The 11196-nt window shown below is 42.1% G+C and overlaps 1 protein-coding gene across 1 annotated transcript; it reads left to right on the top strand.

Annotated features, from left to right (window-relative positions):
• Positions 1-371: 371 nt before the first annotated feature.
• On the top strand, positions 372-5390 carry LOC120042866 (dynein regulatory complex protein 9-like; the record flags this gene model as incomplete). The annotated part of the gene is made up of 6 exons (XM_038987649.1): positions 372-453; positions 714-875; positions 1758-1832; positions 2849-2980; positions 4315-4416; positions 4589-5390. Coding segments are annotated over 6 exons (661 nt in total), but the record flags the coding sequence as incomplete, so codon positions are not given.
• Positions 5391-11196: the final 5806 nt, after the last annotated feature.

The following is an 11196-nucleotide window of genomic DNA, read 5'->3' as shown; positions in this document are numbered from 1 at the left end:
ATAGCGCTTGATGGTTTTTGCGACTGCACTTGAAGAAACTTTCAAAGTTCTTGAAAATGTCCACATTGACTGACCTTCATGTCTTAATGATGGACTGTCGTTTCTCTTTGCTTATTTGAGCTGTTCTTGCCATAATATGGACTTGGTCTTTTACCAAATAGGGCTATCATCTGTATATCACCCCTGCCTTGAAACAACACAACTGATTGGCTCAAATGCAATAAGAAGGAAATAAATTCGACAATTTAACAAGGGACGCCTGTTAATTGAAATACATTCCAGGTGACTACCTCATGAAGCTGGTTGAGAGAATGCCAGGAGTCTACTCACACTTACACATTGAGCCTGATTACTGTCTGTGTGTATTGCAGGGAGGAGGGCAGCCGGCGGAGGACCAAAGCTCTTCAGAGACAGCTGCTTGACATCCGCAAGGAAAAAACTCTGGAGCTGCAGGTACCATAACTGAGGAAGACAACGGAGACACATTCCTTCACGTGCCCGATATGATTTTCAATCTAGTAATGGGCAAGATTAGAATTAGGCTACACATTGACTGACTCTTGGTGGTGCTCCAAGTTCCTTGAGGGTGTCAGACGTCGATGTCTTTGAAAATCGGGGTGCCTCCCGGTTTTTCATTCTCAGGTAAATACATGACAAAGTATTGGCAACTTATGTAATACTTTGCGCAAACTGTCTTAATGTTGTCCCTTTAGCGACGTGAGGAGATGACTGCCCACCTGAAGGACCAGCTACACGGGAGGAAAGCTAAGACTGGGCTGGAGAGGAAGTATGTGAAGAGCAGCGCGGAGCTGCTGGTGTACCAGGGACAGAAGATCAACACACACTCTGAGAAGCAGCTGGAGGATGAGATCAGGGTGTGTGTCTTTGTGGTACTGTCCAGAATCATCCCCTAGCCCCTAAGGCTGTGTTTACACAGGCAGCCCAAATCTGATCTTTTGCCCAATTAGTGGCAAACATCTGATCTTATTGGTCAAAAGACCAATTAGTGGTAAAAGATCTGAATTGGGCTGCCTGTGTAAACGCAGTCTAAGTGCCTCATGCAGTGGCGGATTGGCAATTCTGACAAATGCCAGATGGGCTGGACCATTTTTGTTGTTGGGTAGGCTGGTCGAAATTGACACACACACACAAATATATATTTTTATATAAAGACATGGCCGGCGGCCCATGGGCCTGTTAAGATTTGTTGTACAGAGTTTTGCGCAATTTCTATGTTCTACTAATCTATAATGAGCTTTTGGCTGACCAGTGGGCAACAGCCATCTAGTTAATGTGTATTGAGTTTCCACTTCCTCTGATGTTGAACCTCAAGTTAATTAGCCTATGATATTACTTAGTGCACATATGTATTTAAATGTCATGTGTCAACACTGCTCCCAGTGTCTAATTAGGGTGTGTAGGGTCAGGGTGTGTGTGGGGGGGGGGGGGGGGGGGGTGAGTTGGCGGCGCATGTAGTGATGGGGGCTGGTGTGGATGAAATGCCAGGGATGAATTCTTGTTCCAGTCCACCCATGAAGATCTCATAGAATTGGGTAGGTATTGCTTTTTGCTAATACCTACACATTTCTTGTAGCTATCCCATCCTTTCAGATCTACACAAGTGGCTAGGGGGTGTTTCTGGACAGAGCCTTTGGTGTGACTTGGCTACAGACTTTGTAGTAACTGTGAGGTTTGGCTGTACAGAGATGGTTACCACTACATGTGCATCTGTGTAATCATTGTTCCTCTGTCCTCAGCTACTGCAGGAGAGGTTGGAGGAGGAGAGGAGAGTTCATATGGAGACGGAGACTTTCCTCAAGAAACATCAGACAGTACGTGTGCAGTGGTGGTTGGAAAATGGCATGACATGACTTGTGTATAGGAGCATAATTTATCTTTTGTGTGACATATACAGTACCGGTCAAAAGTTTTAAAATACCTACTCATTCCAGGGTTTTCTTTATTTTTACTAATTTTCTACATTCTAGAATAATAGTGAACACATCAAAACAATGAAATAACACATGGAATCATGTAGTAACCAAAAAAGTGTTAAAAAACAACAGGAAAATGACCCAACACACCTCCAGGCTGTGTAAGGGCTATTTGACCAAGAAGGAGAGTGATGGAGTGCTGCATCAGATGACCAGGCCTCCACAAAAACCCCGACCTTACCCAAATTGAGATGGTTTGGTATGAGTCGGACCGCAGAGTGATAGAAAAGCAGCCAACAAGTGCTCAGCATATGTGGGAACTTCTTCAAGACTGTTGAAAAAGCATTCCAGGTGGTGAAGCTGTTTGAGAGAATGCCAAGAGTGTGCAAAGCAGTCATCAAGGCAAAGGGTGGCTATTTAAAGTATAAAATATAATGAGTTATTTGAACACTTTTTTGGTTACAACATGATTCCATATGTGTTATTTCATAGTTTTGATGTCTTCACTATTATTCTACAATGTAGATAATAGTTAAAAATAAAGGAAAACCCTTGAATGAGTAGGTTAGGAGCTGGAGCTGCCATCTAAATGCTGTTATTTTATTGCAATAGTAGAATCCCAAATCAATCCCTAGCACCTATTCAGGGTTCGGCAACCTTTACGACAGCAATAGCAATTAAAACATTTTTAATCACAAAAAATGTGTTGGGGGAGCTGTACAAGAAATTGATGAGCCCTTGTCTCTAGAGCAATAGCGGCCATAGCTGGGATTTAGCACCACGAATAGCTGCAGATCAAATCACTGCAAAATCTGACTTTCAGAACCACAAAACAGTGGACAGCGGCCGTCAGCAGAGCCATATTTGTCTGTCAGGTGAAGCTGCAACAATGTGTGTTTGTGTGCACCTCTCAGAGTCTGGATGAGAAGCTGGAGGTGTGGATGGAGCGCTATGAGAGAGACATGGAGGACAAGCAGCAGGAGCTCAACAGCCTGAGGAACAAAAAAGCTAACAATCTCTCCCAGCTCCAGGAGCTGGCAAAGAAGGTGAGGACAAAGCCTGGGTTGATTTCATTAGGCACCAAACAGGGAAAAACAGACTGAAATAGGGAGGGACCACCTGGACTTTTCTAAAAAGAAACAGTAGTTTTCATTTTCCGTTGAATAATGTTTTGCTTCGGTGTGCCCTAATGAATACAAGCCTGGTCTGCATGGCTCACAACCCATTTCTTTCTGTAGTATACGGTTTAGCGCACTGACACTAGGTAATGAATAGGATAGTAGGCCTGATATACACTGAGTATACCAAACATTAGGAACACCGTCCTATTATTGAGTTGCACATCCCACCTGCAAATAAACTGTTATTACAAGTCCTCAGATCATTAAAGGGGAAATCTGCAGTTGCTACATACGTTTTTTTAACTTTTAAATGAATTGTACACTACATAGCCAAAAGTATGTGGACACCCCTTCAAAGTAGTGGATTCTATAACTAAACCCGAGATAGACCACAGTCTGTCGTTTTCAATATATTGGCGCGTTCTAGCATGCATCTACATATTTCCGTCGGGGAACGCCTACTCTGTGAAGTGCGCCTGTGCAATAACTCAATTCACCCTTGCACTCCTAAACAACGCAATTTAAAAAAAAAATTACCCTTTTGCAAAGTCTACAAAACATAGTCCACTCTGTTCATAACAGATTGTAGTTTTGGGAACAGAAAACTGTATTGAGATCAAATGTTTCATCAAGGAGAAAATGTGCAGAATGTCAGCCAAAATCCACCTTCTCCAACTGCAGGTCAGTGGGCTTCCTCTCACTACCATATTTGGTACTGAGTGGAAACGCCAAGCAGATGCTTCACATCTGGTGAAATATCTGTCTCATTGTTCTGTGACACAATCTTCATAGACAAACATTGGCAGTAGAATGGCCCTTACTGAAGAGTTCAGCGACTTTCAACGTGGAATTGTCATAGGATGCCACCTTTCCAAAAAGTCAGTTTGTCAAATTTCTGCCCTGCTAGAGCTGCACTGGTCAACTGTAGGTGCTCATATTGTGAAGTGGAAACGTCTAGGAGCAACAACAGCTCAGCCGCGAAGTGGTAGGCCACACAAGCTCACAGAATGGGACCGCCGAGTCCAGAAGCGCGTAAAAATGTCTGTCCTCGGTTGCAACACTCACTACCGAGTTCCAAACTGCCTCTGGAAGCAACGTCAGCACAAGAACTGTTCATCAGGAGCTCCATGTAATGAGTTTCCATACATAGCTTTTTATTAAAATAGACTGCAAATTGCCGCTTTTAGAAAGTATACCCGTATGGAACAGAAATTGTACTCTGGATATTGACTCGGTCTTTGTACTTTCTTCTGTTCCAGTACAGAGACATTGAGCAGGTGGTCATCGAGGACAGGATGGAGAAAGAGGCCCTACGCAGGAAGCTGGAGAAGGAACATATGGAGCGAGACGCAGCCACCAAGGTAATCATTGAACAATCTTTAATAAATCACCACCACCTGCCCAGCAAGGAAACCAATCACATCCAGTGGCAGTGCAGTGTTTAATGCCATGCATCTTGTTCACAACTGTACTCCCCTCTTCTTTTGTTCATTACACTAAATCATTTTCTTATTCCCTGTCTGTCACTTGCAGATCCAGTCGTGGTGGAGGGGAACATTAGTGCGACGCGGCCTGGGCCCCTATAAGAAAGGCAAGAAGCCCAAGTCCAAGGAGGGAAAGAAGGGAAAGAAGAAAAAGTGAGGTGTCCCTTCTTCAAGAGCTCCAGTGAAAGGAAACCCAAAAAAATTCTCAATACAGACATGTTACTTTTCATCAATGTTCAATTCCTGATTACAGACAATCTAAGTCGACACTGGCCTGTAGGCAAATATATCTTCAATGAGAAAAGCTTTTTTTTTCTTTAACAGAGTAAAGTTGGCATGGTCATTTTGAATACTACTACCACCATTGCCAGGTTCTTACTTATATGCAGTCTAACACAAGGGCAAGAATGGTAATAAACAAGCGTACTCATGAGACTGAAATGGGTAACTTTTATTAATGCACTTTAAAGAATTCCAAATATTAATTCCAGAAAATAATAATTCAATTTTGTACATGTTTTCAGGGACAATTTCTCAGCAAACGGTGTAAAAAGTTAAAAAGACCATGTTGCGGTCATGAAAGAAGGTCCTCTCTTTATCTGGTACCTACTTGTAAACATATGGAATGTATCTATTTTACTGTACAAATGTCACAGGGTCCAGACCCAGCAGTAGGGGCACATGATTTCTGCTGGAGAAAGCCCAAGTCAGTCGACATAAGTTAGGAGGGGGGAAAATATCTAAACAAAACATTTATAATATATTTAAAATCACCTTTAACTTCCCTTTTCAGAACTCTGAGTCTTATCAAAACAAAGTTAAAATGGCAAAAACATACCTCTGATATATTTTTTCACTTCAGAAGCTACGTAGGCTGATTCCCAGTCTACATCGCTTTTACTGTAGGGATGTGCATCTATGTAGGCAGATTCCCAGTCTACATCGCTTTTACTGTAGGGATGTGCATCTATGTAGGCAGATTCCCAGTCTACATCGCTTTTACTGTAGGGATGTGCATTTAAGTAGGCATGCTACGTAGCTTTTACTGTTGGGATGTGCATCTATGTAGGCAGCCTACGTATCTTTTACTGTAGGGATGTGCATCTATGTAGGCAGTCTACGTAGCTTTTACTGTAGGGATGTGCATCTATGTAGGCAGTCTACGTAGCTTTTACTGTAGGGATGTGCATCTATGTAGGCAGCCTACGTAGCTTTTACTGTAGGGATGTGCATCTATGTAGGCAGCCTACGTAGCTTTTACTGTAGGGATGTGCTTTTAAGTAGGCAGCCTACGTAGCTTTTACTGTAGGGATGTGCATCTATGTAGGCAGCCTACGTAGCTTTTACTGTAGGGATGTGCATCAAACTAGGCAGCCTACGTAGCTTCTGAAAGGAAAAATATATATCAGAGGTATGTTTTTACTATTTTAACTTTCTTTTAGATAAGAGTTCTGAAAAGGGAGGCTGGGAATCTGCCTACAAGATCCCCGACCCCATCAATCAGTGGTCCTTGGGTCTATCTTCACCAGAGTATTATTGTCAGCTCTAAGGCTAGCACTCCCTCATCCCCCTCCCTGGGAACGAGAGGTTGTGTCTGCCTCATTAGAACTAAGAGTCAGTCCGTTAACCTGACTTTCTGTGGGTAACACTGCTCTAAGTAGAGCTGGGCCATGTTCATTAGGGCATGCAACTGAACTGCAATGTTTCTTATTGGACAAGTACAGGTAATCCCTGTTTCAGTGTGTTTTCTTCTGTTTGGTGCCTAATGAACACGACCTTGTCAATGGGGTTCACTAAGGACAGCGCTAGTGACAAATAAATACTGTTCCGGTCTGGCAGATTACTGTAACCGCTGCCAGACCAAATTAGCAATATGCACACCTGTGTGTGTAGCAAGATCCACATTTGTGTCTTTAAGATGTGGTTGAACAATTCACCAAAAACAACTTGATCATGAGAAGAATTGGAAAGGTGTCTTGAACACTGTCAATAGTTAAATCTGTAGATCCATTTGAATGTCATACAAACTTGGCTACATGTAGTGATAAAAAGATTAGTTCTGTGCATGAGGGAGACACTGTCATATTCACTACTACTTGTCTACGGTCTCAACACACCATGTTGAACTCAAATGTGAAGGTGATGAGGTGGTTTGTAAAAAATACAAGAAAAAAAGAAACGTTTGTTTGTAGAAAATAAAAAAGGTAGTGTATGTTTATCCCCAGTGCCTTAGCCCCAGAACCTGGCCGGCCCCAACAGCTCATCAGTAGAGTGGACTACAATAAGAAATAACCGTTACTGCAAGATAAAAACACAGATACTAATGCAAAGTTGCAGGCCTTGATGTCATGCTGTCAGTCAACCTGCCCATATGCTGTCAGTCAACCTGCCCATACATACACCCTTGATTAGAGACTTGACTGAGCTGTGCTCAAGGAAGAAGTTGCCTGTAAACGCTGGTCTAGGATCAGCTTGAACCAATCCCACTCGTAACGCTAACCTTTTAAGAGGCCTGTTTTCTTTTCTTATAGTACTTTTTATTTTACTTCCCTGGCCCAGCGCTTAGGGACATCGTCCAATCCATGTAGCTACACGAGAACGCAACTCCTTGTGGAAAAACACATGAATTACAGCTTTATACATGGGTGATTCTACAGAAGCGGTGCAAATTGCAATCCCACCCCGAAAAAAAAAATATATATATATATAAAAAAAATAAAAAGCTAAGTCTCCAAACTTAGGACATCTATATACATCACAATATGTTCTAAGGCAATACCAAATATATTGTTAAATTAATATAGTACAAAGTAATTGTTTATACACATTTCTTTTGAGAGGTGTTCTATTATATTGAAAGATACTGATCTAATAAGCAGTTGTTTATTTTTAAACATCTTTCCAAAAAAAGAATGCTGTCCCACATTTTGATATCACTAACTAAACACACACAATAAAAGACTGTGCCTTAAGCAACTCCTACAAATATCACCAGGTGTTGGGATTGCACCCCTCTCCAGCATGACCACATGGTGAGTAGTCTATCTGCAAACATTTCCGATAAAATTTTTGAGCAAGTTGGTAAATCTTCATCTATTTTTAAATAGTGTCAGTACCAAACATCTCATATATCAAGAAATGTGTAAAGTACGCTTTTGGGATGTACATACAGTGCATTCAGAAAGTATTCAGACCCCATGACTTTTTCCCACTCATCAATCTACACACAATACCCTATAATGACGAAGCAAAAACAGTTTTTTAAAAACATTTTTGCACATGTATAAAAAAATACAAAAATGGAAATATCACATTTACCTAAGTATTCAGGCCCTTTAGTTCGTACTTTGTTGAAGCACCTTTTGCAGCGATTACAGCCTTGACTCTACAAGCCTAGCACACCTATATTTGGGGAGTTTCTTCCCATTCTTCTCTGCAGATCCTCTCAAGCTCTGTCAGGTTGGATGGAGAGCGTCGCTGCACAGCTATTTTCAAGTCTCTCCAGAGATTCCAGGCTCTGGCTGGGCCCCTCAAGGACATTCAGAGACGTGTCCTGAAGCCAGTCCTGCGTTGTCTTGGCTGTGCGCTTAGGGTCATTGTCTTGTTGGAAGGTAAACCTTCACCCCAGTCTGAGGTCCTGAGTGTTCTGGAGCAGGTTTTCATCAAGGATCTCTGTACTTTGCTCTGTTCATCTTTCCCTCGATCCTGATTAGTCTCCCAGTCCCTGCCACTGAAAAATGTCCCCACAGCATGATGCTGCCACCACCACCATCTTTCACCTTAGTGATGGTGCCAGGTTTCCTCCAGACGTTACACTTGGTATTCAGGCCAAAGAGTTGGTTTCATCAGAGCAGAGAATCTTGTTTCTGATGGTCTGAGAGTCCTTTGGGTGCCTTTGGGTAAACTCAAAGCGGGCTGTCAAGTACATTTTACTGAGGAGTGGCTTCCGTCTGGCCACTCTACCATAAAGGCCTGATTGGTGGAGTGCTGCAGAGATGGTTGTCCTTCTGGAAGGTCCTCCCATCTCCACAGAGGAACTCGGGAGCTCTGTCAGAATGACCATTGGGTTCTTGGTCACCTCCTAGCTCTAGGAAGAGACTTGGTGGTTCCAAACGTAAGAATAATGGAGGCCACTGTGTTTTTTGGGACCTTCAATGCTGCAGACATTTTTTGGTACCCTTCCCCTACGGACAATTTCTTCGACCTCATGGCTTGGTTTTTGCTCTAACATGCACTGTCAACTGTTGGAGCTTATATAGACGGGTGTGTGCCTCTGCAAATCATGCCCAATCAAGTTGTAGTAACAGCTCAAGGATGATCAATGGAAACAGGATGCACCTGAGCTCAATTTCGAGTCTCATAGCAAAAGATCTGAATAGTTACGTAAATAAGATATTTCATTAAAAAAAAAATTTTTAGATACATTTTAAAACAAAGAAAATGCTTCCGCGTTGTTAATATGGGGTATTGTGTGTAGATTGATGAGGTGAAAAAAATATTGTATGTTTTAGAATAAGGCTGTAACGTAAGAAGATGTGGAAATTAAAGATAGCTAGCAATATGTTAGCCAGTGGAGGCTGCTGAGGGGAGGACGGCTCATAAATGGCTGGAACAGCGCAAATGGAATGGCAACAAACCATGTGTTTGATACCATTCCATACATTCCGCTCCAGCCATTGCAACAAGCCCGTCCTCCCAAATTAAGGTGCCACCAACCTCATTTGATGTTCAAAATAAGTCAAACTGAAAAAGTCACAACCGAAACAATTGACACCATGGAGATATACAGAGGTTTCATCTTTGTATCTATGCCATTATGGCATCTGTGACAGCACGGGCAGTGCCATTGAGGCCATCTTCATTTTAAAGTTGCATGCGCCATGATCTACCAACTGAGCTACAGAGGACCACCATGTACCCACTTTCAAAATTGCACCTTGTGCATTATACTACTAGAACGTTCAGGAGTAAATTGAAAGCCTGACTGAGTCCCCCCCCCCCAAGACCACATTCGGTCTTTAACTTGTCATGGTCTCAACTCACTGGGTCTGGATCTTGGGACCAACAAAGTCCTGGTAGAAATCTTGGTCTTGGCTTCTGGATATTACCTTACTCTTTGGTTTACAAACAATAGGCAACCCAATTTGAAGAAGCCAATGCTCTCTGATCATTGGCTGATCACTTCCAAACCCATAGGAATCCCCACACAGTTGACTACTTTTAAATAGTGGAAGCCCTCAATGGTAATGTCTATACTGAAACGAGTTATATCTATCGGAGTCCTCCATTTATGTCTATGATTGACACCCTTGCCACCGAAACGCCTGTTATTTTGTCAATTTGGTTTGCAAAATATTTCTCCAATGAATCTATAATGGAAGGTTAATCAAAATAATCACTATTGTGCATGGTTCTTCCTTTATTGCAACTTTTTCACTGTGTTTTCTAATAACACTTTTTTTTGGGGGGGGGGGGTGTAAGGTAAATTCAGATAAATATTTCAAATATGCAATACAAACAAAGTGTGTGAGTAGTATATATGTCCACCTGAAATATGTTGGAAGACGTGTGCTGAAAGTTGGGGAAAAATAGGATACAAATGCGATTTTTTTTTTGTCCCAGTTTGCACCACTTCTGTATAATGACCCTGAGGGTACAAAACATTAAGAAAACCTCCTTTTCCATGACCGACTGACCAGGTGAAAGCTGATCCTTTATTAAATCCACTTCAAATCAGTGTAGATGAAGGGGAGGAGACAGGTTAAAGAAGGAGTTTTTAGACTTGAGACAATTGAGATATGGATTGTGTATGTGTGCCATTCAGAGGGTGAATGGGCAAGAAGATATTTAAGTGCCTTTGAACGGGGTATGGTAGTAGATGCCAGGCTCACCGGTTTGTGTCAAGAACTGCAACTCTGCTGTTTTTTTTACACTCTACAGTTTCCAGTGTGTATCAAGAAAGGTTCACCACCCAAAGGACATCCAGCCAACTTGACAACTGTGGGAAGCATTGGAGTCATCATGGGCCAGCATCCCTGTAGAATGCTTTCGACACCTTGTAGAGTCTAGGCCCTGACGAATTGAGGCTGTTCTGGGGGTGCAACTGAATATTAGGAAGGTGTTCGTAATGTTTTGTACACATTTTGAGAAAGTATAAAGCGTAGATTCCCGCAGCGCCCTCTCTCTCTCTAATCCAGCATCGGTTTTTGATTCAGCCAGCTCGTGATTTGACCACAATAACAAAACAAAAAAAGACGGGTTCATTTAATAACAGCCATTTTAAGTGTTGGCAGCATCAATGTTCCCATGATGACAGACCACCACCGTTATTGTTGCTCTTTGTAGCACATGACCTTAAAAGGTTACTTATGCAACTGACAACTTCCTAGTCTCCTAACCCTTCCCCATACACCCACCCAACCCCTCTGACATGCAAGGATCTAACATGTGAAAGTAAAAGGAATATGAAAAATAAGATGAAATAATAATAGAAAATAAAACAACCCCTACTGAACATAGATAAGAGGAGGATGGAGAGAGAAGTCAAATGACTAATAATAGAAAATAAAAAACCACTCTTACTCGCCGTCCAACTGACTGTTTGTCTGGGACAATCTCGGTTGTCCATCTGTTCGTCCGTCAGTCTTTAGAGGCTGC

Source organism: Salvelinus namaycush, unplaced genomic scaffold, assembly GCF_016432855.1.
Source record: "Salvelinus namaycush isolate Seneca unplaced genomic scaffold, SaNama_1.0 Scaffold794, whole genome shotgun sequence".
NCBI lineage: Eukaryota > Metazoa > Chordata > Actinopteri > Salmoniformes > Salmonidae > Salvelinus > Salvelinus namaycush.
This window is presented reverse-complemented; position numbering and strand designations above follow the sequence as displayed.